The sequence below is a fragment of the Bubalus bubalis genome, chromosome 18 (genome assembly GCF_019923935.1).
Source record: "Bubalus bubalis isolate 160015118507 breed Murrah chromosome 18, NDDB_SH_1, whole genome shotgun sequence".
Classification (NCBI taxonomy): domain Eukaryota; kingdom Metazoa; phylum Chordata; class Mammalia; order Artiodactyla; family Bovidae; genus Bubalus; species Bubalus bubalis.
In genome coordinates this window covers 54,944,255-54,959,032 of record NC_059174.1, presented here as the reverse complement: position 1 = coordinate 54,959,032, position 14,778 = coordinate 54,944,255, and the positions used below count along the sequence as shown (strand labels likewise).

Sequence of the window (14,778 nt, the reverse complement as noted above, 5' to 3'; positions counted from 1 at the left end):
CCCTTGTCGAAGTCGCTGGCCTTTTCTCGAAAGCCTATCCTCCTTTCTTGGAAGCCCTACCTTTTGACGCCACATATCCTGCTTTTTAGGAGAAAGAACGGAGACTTTCAAAGAGAACTACAACTCCCTCTCGACCGGGGCAAAATAAGTCTACTTCCGCGGGCATCTTGGCCTCTTTGGCTCATGGGAGTTGTAGTTTTCTCATTTATTTTCTCGCCTGGACGTGGCTGTAAATTACAGATCGATAGTAGTTGGCACCGGTCACATTATAACTTTCTTATGTAAGAGAGAAAAGAGCTTGCGACGAGGCCCCTCGAAGGTCCCTTTAAGGAACACTTGCACGTTCTTCCAATTTAGAACCCCTGGAGCAGGGTTGCCTGGCTGCAGCAGAGGCCAAAGGTCATTGCTTTGTTGGAAGCAGAGCACAGGGTGGGGTCAGAAGGGAGGGGGATTAGGGGAGGTTCCAAGGGAATCCCCCGTCCTCCCTCTAAGCCCTCTTCTCTCCCCTGCTTACTTCCCAGAGACCCAGAGATTATGTCCCTGGTTTCCAAAGAGAGGGTCAGTTATGTTTAGAAATTGGCCAGACAGGCAAGGAATTGAGGTGTGAATGTGAAAAGCTTCTCCAGGTAGGAGAAGAGGAGAGGTCTCCAGGATCCCAGGCAGGTGGGTACTGAGGGTCTGGGATCACTGGGGATGGGGTGTTTGGAGTCCAGTCTTGAGTTCTCATGTCTGGGTGAAGGAGAGAGTTAGGTATTGGGAGAAGAGCAAGCTGGACTCCTAGGCTCCTGATAGTGGTGAAAGCTGGGAACAGGCTTCAGGGTCCCTAGCAAGTATTAGCACTGGAATTTGGGTTGCCTGGGTCCAGGAGAAAATCTCAAGCTTAAGATCAGGTGTTGGAGGGCAGAGCCTATTGGGATGTTGGGTCTGGTTCCTGACTCCTTGTTTTGCTTCTCCAGAATGTCTCGGGAAAGTGATACATGGAAGAAAGAGTAAGTGGGGGAAATGGGATGGGCAAGGGTAGAGATGGAGGGGGCAAGGGGGCATTTTGATTATGCCCACACCTGCTCAGCAGCTCTGGTCTCCTAATGATGTGTGCCTTGCAGGGAGGGGCTGGGGGCTTGGACTTCTGGGTCCTACCTACCTAACCGGAGGGAGCTACAGATGAGGACCCGTGGGTCTGAAAAAGGGCTGGGGGCTTTGAGTCCTGAGATAGGAGGGGCTTGAGATCTCTGACCCCTGTACTCTAGATAGGCCAGTGCAGGGAGAAAGAACTTAAGCACTGGCGGAGCAGACTCAGGTTCTGTCTCTTCTGTGACCTCACAAGTGTTCAGAACCCTAAGTTGGGCAGCGGGAAGAAGGGGAAGGGCTCTTGGGCAACGGGGGTGCCCTGCTTGCTGTCACTATGAGCCTGCACCTCTCTTAGGGCCCTGGGAGATGAGCTAGCCGCTATGAGACTGCAGAAGCTGGAAGAGCAGGTACTGTGCCCAGGAATCCTGCCAACCCTCCCCTTCTATCTTCCATACCCCCTCAGGAGTCCCACCCCCAGGACTTGCTCTGGGAGTGGTCCTCGTTGGGTCTCTCGGAGTCTCAAGTTTTGCAATTGGGAAACGAGAAAACAGAAATTCGGAATCCTCAGGAAGCAAATCTTGGTGACGAGACTCTGAAATTTCTAAGGAACAAGAGTTCTGGGTCCTTAGGACTCCTAGGTCCTTAGGGAGGAGGGGCCTGGATGCCAGGACTCAGGGTTCTATGGAAGGAGTTGCTGAGAGACTGAAGGCCTGGAACTCTCCCACCTATGCAAGGACTCCCCTTGCCTCAGGTCCCCTTTCACCCCAGTCTTCCGGTTCGGTTCCTAGACCCCCCCACCCCAACCTCTTTCCCGCTCCCGCAGTGGCGTCTGTTTGAGAAGAAGCAGCGACGGAAGCGCCAAGAGCCCCTCATGGTTCAGGCCAATCCTGACGCTTCAGTGCGGCCACGGAGACCGAGGCGGCGGGAGGAACGCTTCTCGGCTGACAGCGGTGAGGAAAGGTGCCCCGAGTCCGGCAGGAGCACAGGCTGGAGGGAGGGGCCTGTGGGAGAGTGATGGCGGGTGGAGCTAAAGGGCCTAGAGGGGAGGGGCCTGGTGGAGCTCGTGGAGGGTGGGGGCGCTTTGATAGAGCGCGGGGGCGGGGCCTGTGAGAGTTCGGGGACTTGGCCGGAGAGATCAAGAGTGCGGTGTATGGTGCAAGTAGAGGTGGGCCCCGAAAGAGATCTGTGATTCGGCTAGGGTGGAGCCTGGGAGAGCCGGGGACCGCCCAGAGAGTGCGGGGACGGGGTCTAAGGAGTCGTGGAACTCATGGGCTTGGGAGAGTTGGGGGAGGTGCCTGGAAAAGCGCCGGGAGCAGCTCCTAAGAAACCGGAGGGCTGAAGTAGGCAAAGCCCCGGGGCCAGGCCTGGGTAATTTAAAGCCGATTTACTGGAGAGCCCGCGTGGGACTGTTTACACACGGAATCGCGACAGTTTAGTGGTAGGACTGTGCTTCTTTGAGACTTGAGGTTCGGGTTCTGAGTGGGTCTCGGGGGTTTGGGTAGTCAATCAGGGACGAGGTTTGGGAGACCAGCGAGGAGGCGGATCTTCTCAGAGGACCAGGATTTTATGCTTCGTGTTAATGGGCCTCGCCACACCTTCTCCCAGGCCCCAGGAACCCTTTCCTTCAGGAGAATGTGCCAGAAGCGCATTTGTGCCCTGGATCCCACGGTATCCTGGGCACCGTGAGCTGCGGTGGAGATGGCAGTGGCGAGCGTGACCCTCTGTTACCGCCGACAGAAGCAGGTAATCTCAAATCCTTGGGCGGTTGATACCTCAGAACTCCACTCCCCCTAGAACCCAGAAGTCTAGAACCACTCAGTCCTTGATGTCTCCAAAGGACCCCCGCGGGCCCGGATATGCTTCACCGCAAGGAGTCCAGGTCATGAAACTTCTCCTCCAATACCCAGAATCTGCATCTCCAGCCCTCTTCCTTCCCTGGTATTCAGAAATCCCAGTCTCCAGTTCTCCTCCCTTTCTTGACTACCAGGCAGTTCTGATCTGGAGTTGGAGGAAGTCTCCGTGGAGGATGTTCCTGCCTCGCCACCTCCTTGTGAAGAGCCTCCGGGGACTCTTTTGCAGCGCAAAGGCTGGCCAGCCTGCCAACGATCTGGTAATTTCTGTGACACTGGGTGAAATCTGGTCCCCTGGTCCATTTGGCACTTCCTCCCCCCTTTTTTTTGTAATAGCTCTGTTGAGATGTATTTCACATATTATACAAATTCACTCATTTAAAATTTTACAATTCCATGGTTTTCAGTGTATTTACTGAGATGTGCAATACACACCACAATGAATTCTAGACTATTAATTATCATTACCCACAAAAGAAAACGCTATACATTTTATCAGTCACTGCCCCATCCCCCATTTCTCCCAGACCTAATAACTACTAACTTAATTTCTCTTTAGACACTTCATGTATAGAATAATACAGTATATAATTTCTTGTGATTAGCTTCTTTGGCTTAGCATGTTTTCAGTGTTCATCTATTTTATAGCATTATCAGTATTTCATTCCTTTTTCTTAATAATATTCAATGGTAGGGAGATTTCCTTTTATTCTCATGACTTGACCAGTGATTTCAATAACAGGACTCTGGGTTATAACCCCAAATTTGCTCCCTCCTGCCATTTTAGTTCCCCAGTCTCGCGGATGCTCTCTCTGGGAGAAAGGAAAGAGAGGACTTTAACCCCTCCCTGTCCTTAGATCCAGGGCAGTCACAGACTTCTCAACTTGTATAGACCCCTGTGCACATAGAGGAGGAGAAGAATCTGGCAAGTGAGGTTGATGATAAATAAGTAGGAGTCGGAAACCTAGGAGTTCTGAGCTTCTCCAGCTAGCACTGATGACCTTGTCCCAAGCTCTTGGGTCCCAGGTATCCTGAGCTCAGTCTTTTCAGGGCTTTTTTCTACCCCTTAGGCGCTAGTGCTGAGGACAAGAGCGAATTACAGGATGTTGGAATTGAATACGAAGTGCCCAGTGCCAGATCAAGCCCTGGAATGGATGGTGACGGTGGCCTTGGAGACTTGGCCTCCAACAAGGTGGGAGGTGGCACAGCCAATAAGGATATAGGAGGAAGAGGGCTAGTCTCAGGCTCGCGGGGCGCTAAAATTCTGCAGTCCAATCAAGGGCCCTTTTTACTGGTGGGTGGAACCTGTTATGTTCGGGCTAGCAGAAGTTCTTTGTGTGCAGCATTTATTTTCAACCTAGAGAATCGGAATTGATGTGAGCATATACCTTAAAACCCAGCCCACCAAAAGGCAGTGAGCTTTGGAGAGGGTGAAATAGTGATAGGAAAGGGCCAGATGGCACTCATTTTGGTATGAATGAAAGCGAGATAGTTTCAGTCGAGAAAATCTGGGCGGTATTATATGTTAATATATAGACCACGTGAACACGGGTATTAAAGGAATGGGCAGTACTTTCAAGAGGATTCTCCAATTGGTAGGTGAAATGGGTGTGGCCAATGTTACTGGCCAATCAACAAATGAAGCGATCTTGGGGTTTGAGCTTAGAATTGAACGTAGTGGCCAATCAGCAGGCGGCTGAAATATTTGACCAATAGACAGAAACTTGGTCGAGAGACGGAGGTGGGATGGCCAATCACTAGTTGGCAAAGCAGGGAGCGGGGGGAGGGTGAGCGGGCTGAGGAGGGCGAGTCTCGGCTGTCTCTCATCTTGAATTTGGTGCGTGGGCCAGGGCGAAGACCTGGAAGAGAAGAAAGAGGAGCCGGAGTTTACCATGAGGAAATCCCCAGGGACGGCCGACGAAGTGGTGTCCGAGGGCGCGCGCGGCGCGGGCAGCGGCGATGTGGGGAACTCGCCCCGCACGCCTCCCTGCGCCCCAGGCCCTCGGCTGGGCGAGGACATGAGAGCATATGTGCTGCGGCCAGCGATGCGCGGTCGCACGGTGCAGTGTCGCATCAGCCGCGACAAGCGCGGGGTAGACAAGGGCATGTTCCCGTTCTACTATCTCTACCTGGAGGCGGCCGACGGCCGAAAGGTGTGGTCTGGCAGCTTGGAAACAAGTCCCACCTCGTAGGGTCTGAGTGAGGTCAAGACTTAGGCAAATCGAAGCCTAGCTCTTCACTGAGCTAGAACTAATCAGTTCCAACGCCAGGCCCTGCTCTTCAGAGAACTGGGCTCCTTTATTCTCAGAGCCCAGTGGCATAGGCCCTCCCCATCCCATAACCCAGGCTTGTCCACTTTCGAATTGAGCTGGCCTTTCTCACAGCTAGGCCATGCCCCCTCAGAGTCCCAAACCCCACCCCTTACAGAACCATTGGCCACCTTTTGTTGGGGCTTCCCTGGTAGCTCAGCTGGTAAAGAATCTGCCTGCAATGCAGGAGACCCCGGTTGGATTCCTGGGTTGGGAAGATCCCCTGGAGAAGGGAACGGGTATTCTGGCCTGGAGAATTCCATGGACTGTATGGTCCGTGGGGTCGCAAAGAGTTGGACACGGCCGAGCGACGTTCACTTCTCACTTGGTCCAAATCTAGGCCCTAGTCCCCCCCCAATCCTGAGACAGGTCCGGGCCCCTCTCAGGAGCTAAGCTTTTCCCTTCGTGGATTTTCCACTGATAACCAAGCTACGCCCCTTTGAGTCAGATCATTTCTCTCACGTGTGACCGCCTCTCAATTATTCATTCTCCCCCAGAAAGAGGCTTTCCCCCTACTCAGTGCCAGACAGGGTTTTCACAGATGAAACACTAAAGTCCTGCTGTAATGTTCCAAGTGAGGCCTGTCCCTATTCTAAAGCCAGGCCCTGCCTGCCAGGCAAGTTTGCCCCCTGCCTTGGCTTTCCCTCAGCCCTGGGCCCAATATCCGAAGGAGTAGGGGGAGATATTAAGATGTGAAATGAAACTCCCCTTTCGGGACCCAGCTGACACCCTGCATCTACCAGCAAGCCTCAGTTCAAGTTGTTCAGTCATTTTCGACTCTGTGATCCCATGGAGTGCAGCACGGCAGACTTCCCTGTCCATCACCAACTCCCAGAGCTTACTCAAACTCATGTCCATGAGTCATGATGCATCCAACCATCTCATCCTCTGTCATCCCCTTCTCCTGCCTTCAGTCTTTCTGAGCATCCAGGGTCTTTTCCAATGAAGAAGACCTTTGATTAGGTGGTCAAAGTATCGGAGTTTCAGCTTCAGCATCAGTCCTTTCAATGAATATTCAGGACTGATTCCCTTTCCTTTCCAGCAAGCCTTAGGACACTTACTGCTCCATTACCCTTTCCTCTGTCTTGGGACATGGTATTTCCTTGTTTTTGAATCCCTGTGTGCACGCTAAGTCGCTTCAGTCCTTTTCAACTCTGTGACCCTATGGACAATAGCCCACCAGGGTCCTCTGTCCATGGGATTCTCCAGGCAAGAATATTGGAGTGGGTTGCCATACCTCCTCCAGGGGATCTTCCTGACCCAGGGATTGAACCCTCATCTCTAAGGCCTCCTGCATTGGCAGGTCGCTTCTTTACCACTAGCACCACCGTCACCAGGGAAGCCCCGGTCTTTTGGACCCCTAGCTCTAGCCAAATATCAGAAGTCGATTCTAATGGGCTATTTATCACATCCACAGCACTTCCTTCTGGCGGGGCGCAAGAGAAAAAGGAGCAAAACCTCTAATTACCTCATCTCCTTGGACCCTACAGACCTGTCTCGGGATGGGGACAATTTTGTGGGCAAAGTCAGGTGGGCAGAGTTCTGATGTGTGTGCTAAACAGGTGGCAAGGGGTGGGAGGAAGAGGACAATTGAACTACACTTCCCAGCAGTCCAAGGGTACAAGTTCCACCTGTTCTAGAACTTTTTCTCGTAGGGACTGATGGGTTATGTAGTCCTTCAAGTTTTAACTCCAGGGTGGTTGGGAACAGAACTGAAGACTTCGGAGGCAAGACTGGCATTAAAGACATTTGACTTCTTGAGCAGCAGGGAGCTGGGACTTCTAAGTTCCTATGACAGAAGAGGGCTCGTATATGTGAGTTCTGTCTTAGAGGAAGAGCGTTGCTAAAGGCCCAAGGCAGGAGCCTAAAAATCCTTCTCCCCAGAGGAAGAGAGGGACCTGGGACTGGTAGATGGAACATGAGTCTTATGTAGAGGATGGATCGAAAGACTTGATGAGATGACATGGGAAAGCAAAACAGAAATAATTATTGTTTTTATTCTGACCATTTCCCTCCTGGAGCAGATCTAATGTCTTGGGCACCAAGTTCAGCATCTTCGACAATGGGGTGAATCCGGAAAGGAAACATTTTTTTCCGGAGACAGCTCGGATCAGGGAGGAGCTGGGGGCTGTATGTTATGTGAGTGTCCGGGGGGATGAGAGAGGAGTAGAACGGTGGGGAGGGAGAAAGAAGCAGGCCAAATGGAGCATACCACCCTCAGGAGACCAACGTCTTGGGATTCCGAGGGCCCCGGAAAATGAATGTTATTATTCCGGAAATCAACGCCCAGAACCAGAGAATCTGTGTCCAGCCACAAAATGTGAGTCCACCAAACTTGAGAATCTCTGGGTCAGTGGAGGAGGAAGGTCTGGGGGACCGGCCATAGGTGCTAAGAGGAGAGGGGGCCGATGGGTTGCATAAGGTCACATAAGCCGGGAGGATTCTGTCAGACTTAAATGTCTTAGGAAGGGAAAACTAGGGACTCAAAATTCTGCGTTCAGAAGAAAAAAGCTGGTTGGTAGTTGGCTAACCACGTCCCCTACTTTACCCTTAAGGAACAAGAATCGCTACTGAGTCGCCTCCAACGGGGGGCCAGCCAGGGCCTGGTCCTGCTGCAAAATAAAGCCCCATCGTGGAACGATGAGAGCGGTGCCTACGTGCTCAATTTTCATGGTCGGGTCACACGGGCCTCGGTCAAGAACTTCCAGATCGTTCATCCGGATGACAGTGAGCTCCTAGGAACCGATTTACCTTGGCAAGGGGGCAGGAGGAAAAGTACTTCTCCCATTAGCACTTGAGCGTTTTTGCAGGGAGGGCCGACTCCACGCTATTGCAAAGCCTATGGGGAAGTGTAGTGTACATGGCTGAAAGTGAAGTCGCTCAGTCGTGTCCGACTCTTTGCGACCCCATGGATTGCAGCCCACCCGGTTCCTCTGTCCATGGGATTTCCCAGGCAAGAATACTGGAGTGGGTTGCCATTTCCTTCTCCAGGGGGTTTTACCGACCCAGGAATCGAACCTGGGCCTCCGGCATTGCGGGCAGACGCTTTACCGTTTGGCTACCAGGGAACACGGCTGAGGGCCACGTAAACACACTTCCGGGATTCTGGGCGGAATAAGGGTGCCGCACAGCCTCTCGGGAGTCGTAGTTCTCGCGGCTCAGAGGCCCGCGGCAGGGAAATAACACACCCTCAGTTCCTGACTTCCTCTTCAGCGGACTACCTCGTGCTCCAGTTTGGTCGTATAGCCCCAGACACGTTCACCATGGACTTCCGCTTCCCACTTTGCCCGCTCCAAGCCTTTGCCATCTGCTTGTCCAGTTTCGATGGGAAGCTGGCATGTGAGTAAATTCAATAAATAACTCATCAGCTTCTGTGCCTGCTCATTTAAAGGAAGGGCCTCAGCATGTCTTTTTTTTACATGAGTTTACTAATAACCAATACTTACTAGATGGCGCCTGGGCGCCCCGTTCTGTGCTCTAGGAAGTGGGCTTATGGGCAACACTTGCTCTCCTGAAATCATAGTCCGATCATGGGGGATGGGTCTTAACAAAAATTCAAAATGCTCGCCTGCTATAAAGGAGGAAAATATAAGGTGGCTGGATCAGAGCAAGGCATCTCTAAAATATATACTTTTATGCTACATCTGAATAACCACAAGGAACTAGCTGAGCCATAGAGGTCAGGGACGAGCTACATAAGGCAGCAGCTCATACAAAGGTGGAAGGGGGGTTAGTGGTTTTCGGAATGAAAGGGTGGTGTAGCATCAGCTTGCTGGGGAACCAGTGGGGAGGGGCAGGGTATGAGGCTGGACCGGGTGCAGGACATTTGGAGCACTCTTGTTTGAACTGCTGAGAAGAGTTTTTTAAGTTGGCGCAGTTAAGTAGGATGGGTAATTGACATGCATGTGTGGATGAAAGAATAATTACAGTAGTAGCCAACACTGAACAGGTTAACAAACATTGTTTTAATTATGACTTATTTTGGGATCTTACAAACTCTTAAGGTATGTGCAGTTGTTAGCCGCATTTTACAGATAAGGAAACAGTTTATGGACATAGGATTTATAAATGTGAAATCAGGTACATTTATAAGTTTAAAAGTCTTGGGGAACTCACTACATCTGCCAGTAGGGAGGATAAGTCTTTGTATTTCAGGAGCACACAGAAAACTGGAGCTTAACCCTTTTTTAGGAATTAGTGAGTTCAGCTCCCAGACCCTTTGGGGATATAACTGTCCTAGGTTTAATAAAATGTAGGCAGAAGCCAAAAAAAAAAAAAAAGAAAAAAACCCGACAAAACCCACCAGTCCTTAGTTCAAAGAAGCCTCAGGATGGGAAGAGGCAGATTTAAGGGATGATGGGAAATGTAGTTTATCTTCCATGAAAGTGCTGGCCTTTATGTATTCCCCCCTCAACTGTCTTGGGGACTCAGGAGTAGTGAATGCTGTCAGTTCAGACACACACGGAGACGCTGCTTACTACAAAAAGCTTTATTCATTATATAAACCTACATTCAAATAAATAAATAGTTAACACAAAAACTACTTCACATTAGCCACGCCTCCCACTGAGGTCTAGGCTAGGAGACACACAGGGAGGGGAGGGAGAGGCCAGAGAGTGGCTCAAGGGTGTGGCCTGGATGGGAGACGTCGGTGAGGTCCGGGTAGGGGCAGGGACAGTGGCCAGGGAAGTGGGAGGGTTCCCGAGACGTGCCCAGGCCCTGGCCCGGGCAGCAGGGGTGAGGTAGGGACCCAGCTCCTCTTGGACCTGGGCGATGCGTCGGGCGAAGCGGCTTCGATCCCGGGCAAACTGCTCCCAGGGGCCTCTGCGGGCGGCCTGGGCCGGTCCTGCCCAGACAACCAGGGGATGGATGGAGACCTTCTCAGAGAAGCGCACCTGGAGATGGACGGGCACAGACACGGGGAGACACACACACACAAGATACAGAGGGCCGCAGGTGGGGAGAAAGAGAAACAACAACAAAAATGAGTTACGCAACAATGCTTGTCATCTGGCTTGTTATCTCACCTGCCAAGTGATTCCCCAGCTGACTCACTGAAGGTAGAGGTGGGGCCCTGAGGTTGACATGAGCTCAGAGGCTCCTTCCTCCCACAGGGGCCAGCCTCTTGCAAAGGATTGCATTAACGTGAACACAGCCCTCCCAATGGAGCTCACATGCAACCCTCTGCAACTCGGGGGAGCCAGGAGTCGGGACCTCCAGTCCTTTGGTCCCCAGGCCCAGGAGTGCCAGCTCCCAGCCCTCTCCTCCCTAACCTCAAGAATCAAAGTTCTCAGTACCCACCTTTCTGGTCTTCGGGAGAGGTTCAAGGTCCGGATGCCTGGTGGGGGTTTGTGCAGACTTGAGCCGTCTTTGCAGTCGGAGGGGCAACCGAGGAGGAGCCCAGGGAGGTGGGGGCTTCTCTCCAGGTAGATAGATGGCCACTCGGAAGGGGCAGGGCTCAGCTTCTCCCCACTTCTCAGCAGCTTCTCCTCCGTCTGTTTTCTCTCCAGGCTGATAAATCTGGTCCCTGAGGAGGGCACTCTGAGTCTGAAGGGAGGGGCTGGGCCCCAAGTCAGCTGCTCCTGATTCATCATCTTCGTCCTCATACTCATCTTCTTCCTCCGTGTCTTCTCCTGGTCGATACACCCAGGCGCTCAGGAAGGCACTGGTGGGTGGGGTGGCAGAGGAGACCTCGGCTTCTCCCTCATCTTCAGTTGCTTCTGAATCACAGTCCTCCTCTTCCTCTGTGTCTCCTGGTTGATATACCCAGGCACTCAGGAAGGCACTTGTCAGAGAGATGGAAGAGGAGACCTCGGCTTCTCCCTCATCTTCAGTTGAATCACAGTCCTCCTCTTCCTCTGTGTCTCCTGGTCGATATACCGAGGCACTCAGGAAGGCACTTGTCGGTAGGGTGGCAGAGGAGACCTCGGCTTCTCCCTCATCTTCAGTTGCTTCTGAATCACAGTCCTCCTCTTCCTCTGTGTCTTCTCCTGGTCGATACACCCAGGCACTCAGGAAGGCACTTGTTGGTAGGGTGGCAGAGGAGTCCTCGGCTTCTCCTTCATCTTCAGTTGCTTCTGAATCACAGTCCTCCTCGTCTTCATCCTCCTCCTCCTCCGTGTCTTCTCCTGGTCGATACACCCAGTCACTCAGGAAGGCACTTGTGAGTGGGACGGAAGAGGAAACCCCCATTTCCTCTGAATCGCGGTCTTCCTCCTCCTCTGTGATCGCACTGGATGGATGCTGCCAGGTCCTGAGGGAGGGCCTCTGGGCTAGACTTGTGGAGTGTGGCCCTGGGTCAGCATCTCCTTTCTCAGCCTGTTTGTCCTTCTCCTCCTCCTCAGACTCCTTTCCTGAACAACATTCCCAGGCCCTGAGGTGGGAGTCTACAGATGAGGGGGACATGGAGGTCTTCATGGCTGCTTCAGTCTCTGTTCTTTCTTCTGTGGCTCCATTCACCGGGCGGCACACCCTAACAGCTTCTCCATCCTCCTCCTCCTCTTCTTCTTCCTCCCCTGGGCAACACTCCCAGTGTGACAGAGGAAAAGAGAACGCGGTCACTTCATTACCTCCAGTAACTGCTTCTTCCTTAGATTCCTCCTCCCCAGGAAGGTCTGGCAGAGATCTTATCAGAAGACTGAGGGGCAGGGGAGCAGGCTGGCCATCCATAAATTCTTTCTGCTCTCTAGGGACACCAGTTGCTTCTTCCCCACCATACTTTTCATCATCATCATCTGAAAGTCCCCAGATTTCGGGAAGAGAATGCTTGGCTTCCAGGTTGGGGCAGGCCCCCGGGGGGGCTTCTCGGTCCTCCTCAGCCACTCCACTGTCTTTGGTCTCCTCTTGAGGGTGCCTGCCCCAGAGGGCATGGTAGGTGGCCAGAGAAGCCTTTGCTTCGTCCTCCAGGCCAGCTCCTCCCTGATCTGCTTCGGTTACTGCTTCCACTAGCCAGGGCTCTGGAGGTCCTGGGGCCTTCAGGAGGCTCCAGGCCCGGCTGAGAAGGCCCATCAGTGGGGACAGGAGGAAGAAGGGGTGGGTACCTCTCCAGGGGGCAGGCTGATGGGACATTTGGCCTGGAGCCATCTGTCTGGGCTGGGGAAAGGGGAGGAAAAAAAAAAGGGGTCAAGTTTAGAAGCCATTTAGGGAATAGCATCAGAGGATGACCCTGAGTCATCGAGACGGAAATAGTAACACAAATAGCAACACAAATAGCAACGTAAGAGTTCCTGCCCCACATTCCTTTCTGATCCCAGCCACTCCCATCTCTTACCTTTGTTTCCCCATCTCTTCTCTCAAAACCCAGGAGTCCCCAGTTCTCTCCTTCCCTTAGTCCAACAAGCTCCCAGCCCCATCTGCTCTCAAACCCATAAGTCCTGGTCCCAGGAAGCCAAAACACAGGTCCTCTACTTGCTTCTCTTGGGGACAAAGTCCTAGTCCTTGCTTCTCTCAACTCCCGAGGACTGACAAATCAGCTCCCATCACCCACCCCCGCCTTGGAAACTCAAAAATTCCGATCCCTAGATGGTTACTTCTCTGGGGACCCAAGAGTCTGGCCCCCCGACCCCTCCTCCGTCTGCCTCAGGACTCTCAAGTTCCCAATTCTTTCTGCTCCCTAAGTCGGAGCCCTGGGGTTCCTCCCACCCCTCCAGAACCCCTCAGGTTCCCAGGCCTTCCTTAGTACCCACCGGAATTCAGAAGTCTGAGCTCCCGCCTCCTAACTGGCCAGGAGTCCGGTCCCAGCCCCCAACCCCTGGGAACCTAGGTGTTCCGATCCCCTCAACTCACCAGCTCTGGACTGCGCGTCAACCCGGAGGCAGGAGCGCCGGCTGAGGTTGCCACAAGCGATCGCAGGTTCGGACGGCTCGGGAGATCAGCGCGTTCATCTCGCCCTCCGGCGTCGGGCTCGAGGACTCAAGTTGTCACCGGCTGCTGCAAGCGCTGTCGCGACAAAGAGGCATACGATCGTCCAGGGAAACATACAAATATATCCAGGCCGGAAACTTCACGAAGAGGTGACGCTACCCTCAGCGTTTTTATAGACCAAGGCAGCCGGACGTGCTGACGTCAGAGGGAAGGCGGGGTTTCGAAACGTAAACGTGAGGGAAGGGAACGGAAAACAAGGTTGGACTTCTCGCGGAGATTCCGGGCTCTATGACATCACGCGGCCGCGGTGTTTCCAAGTGTGGCCACGCCCCAAGCGAGCGAGCTGTCACTCAAGCGCGTGAACTGCTCAAGCAGAAAGCGAGCTCGTTTAACCCTTGTTCCTGGCAAATGCCTCGCCTCTAATTTATTTTATTTTATTTTTTTTAAAATATGGAACGCTTCACGAATTTGCGTGTCATCCTTGCGCAGGGACCATGCTAATCTTCTCTGTATCGTTCCAATTTTAGTATATGTGCTGCCGAAGCGAGCACTCGCCTCTAATTTAAAACCAGGCCCCGCTACCTGGTGTGGGAGAGTATTATTGTTCCCATATCACAGATGGGGAAACTGAGGCTTGGGAATGAAATCACTTGCCCAAGGCGGTCACAGCAAAGTCTAGATTCATTGCCAAAGAGACAGAATGTGTAAGGCCCCTGAAGGCAGGCACTTTGCTTTGCTCACTGCATGGCACATAGTAGGTACTCAACAAATACGTGGTGAAAGTGAAGGTGTTAGTCGCTGAGTTGTGCCCGATTCTTTCCGACCCCATGGACTGTAGCCTGCCAGGCTCCTCTGTCCCTGGAATTCTCCAGGCAAGACTACTGAAGTGGATAGCCATTCTCTTCTCCAGGGGATTTTCCCGACCCAGGGATCGAACCCAGGTCTCCTGCATTGCAGGCAGATTCTTTACCGTGGTGAGGGGATACTTAACCAAAAATTCACACGCCTTCCCTGTCTCGGGCACAAGTCTCCACTCGTAGGTTTTACCTGCTTCAAATTTATCAAAACAAAACAAAAAACCTCTGCTTACACAAACTGAAATTCTGGCTGTGTAGCACCAACGGACTCCTGCCTGGAAAATCCCATGGACGGAGGAGCCTGGTAGACTGCAGTCCATGGGGTCGCTAAGAGTCAGACAAGACTCAGCGACTTCACTTTCACTTTTCACTTTCATGCATTGGAGAAGGAAATGGCAACCCACTCCAGTGTTCTTGCCTGGAGAATCCCAGGGACGGGGGAGCCTGGTGGGCTGCCGTCTATGCGTCGCACAGAGTCGGACACGACTGAAGCGACTTAGCAGTAGCAGCACCAACGGAACCTCATGGAAGTGAGGGGTGGGGGTCTTCTGTCACAAATTCCAGGCCCAGGAACACAGTCCCAGTCCTCCCCGGCACCGCCCCCCGCCACTCACCCCTTCCCTCCCGCCCCACTCCGTAATCCTGTTCATCAAAATATGCCCAGGACTCAAGTCTCCCTCCTGAAGGGGTCATCCTCAGTCTAGAATGGAATTCTCACGTGAATCCGAGGTGGACATTGACCCTGGCCACTTGATCCTGCTCGCTCAGGAATCTGGGCCACTCCTCGTCACTGGCACACTTGGACCCGTCCACTTAAAGCCACCCTTCCAG

The 14,778-nt window shown here is 52.8% G+C and overlaps 2 protein-coding genes and 1 non-coding gene across 4 annotated transcripts in view; 1 reads left to right on the top strand and 2 right to left on the bottom strand.

Annotated features, from left to right (window-relative positions):
* Window positions 1-8,597, top strand: part of TULP2 (TUB like protein 2) — a 60,278-nt gene extending 51,681 nt beyond the window's left edge. The window contains exons 1-13 of one of the 2 annotated variants that reach the window (XM_006050925.4): window positions 60-663; window positions 957-989; window positions 1,424-1,475; window positions 1,892-2,018; window positions 2,674-2,811; window positions 3,056-3,178; window positions 3,989-4,110; window positions 4,769-5,071; window positions 6,645-6,757; window positions 7,252-7,366; window positions 7,449-7,547; window positions 7,783-7,954; window positions 8,441-8,597. In XM_006050925.4, the coding sequence (XP_006050987.3) occupies window positions 958-989; window positions 1,424-1,475; window positions 1,892-2,018; window positions 2,674-2,811; window positions 3,056-3,178; window positions 3,989-4,110; window positions 4,769-5,071; window positions 6,645-6,757; window positions 7,252-7,366; window positions 7,449-7,547; window positions 7,783-7,954; window positions 8,441-8,574 (1,530 nt within the window). In that variant the 5' untranslated portion in view covers window positions 60-663; window position 957 and the 3' untranslated portion in view covers window positions 8,575-8,597. Of the gene's footprint in view, window positions 1-59; window positions 664-956; window positions 990-1,423; window positions 1,476-1,891; window positions 2,019-2,673; window positions 2,812-3,055; window positions 3,179-3,988; window positions 4,111-4,768; window positions 5,072-6,644; window positions 6,758-7,251; window positions 7,367-7,448; window positions 7,548-7,782; window positions 7,955-8,440 lie in introns of those variants that run through there. The other variant, XM_044930854.2, reaches the window with a different exon arrangement.
* A 1,104-nt stretch (window positions 8,598-9,701) lies between these two features.
* On the bottom strand, window positions 9,702-13,252 carry PPP1R15A (protein phosphatase 1 regulatory subunit 15A). The gene is made up of 3 exons (XM_006050921.3): window positions 13,013-13,252; window positions 10,529-12,319; window positions 9,702-10,122 (listed from the first exon to the last, which is right to left on the bottom strand). The coding sequence occupies exons 2-3, from the start codon at window positions 12,308-12,310 to the stop codon at window positions 9,778-9,780; spliced, it is 2,127 nt and encodes a 708-aa protein (XP_006050983.1). The 5' UTR covers window positions 12,311-12,319; window positions 13,013-13,252; the 3' UTR covers window positions 9,702-9,777.
* A 282-nt stretch (window positions 13,253-13,534) lies between these two features.
* Window positions 13,535-13,641, bottom strand: LOC112580509. The gene has a single exon (XR_003104904.2). It is a non-coding gene; the product is annotated as a U6 spliceosomal RNA (small nuclear RNA).
* Window positions 13,642-14,778: the final 1,137 nt, after the last annotated feature.

Bases quoted from the DNA above. Each gene is read 5' to 3' on its own strand.
- PPP1R15A (XM_006050921.3), bottom strand. From the start codon at position 12,310: ATGGCTCCAGGCCAAATGTCCCATCAGCCTGCCCCCTGGAGAGGTACC. The intron at 10,123-10,528 runs GTGGGTACTGAG...GTCCATCTCCAG, and splicing joins CTCTCCCGAAGACCAGAAAG to GTGCGCTTCTCTGAGAAGGT.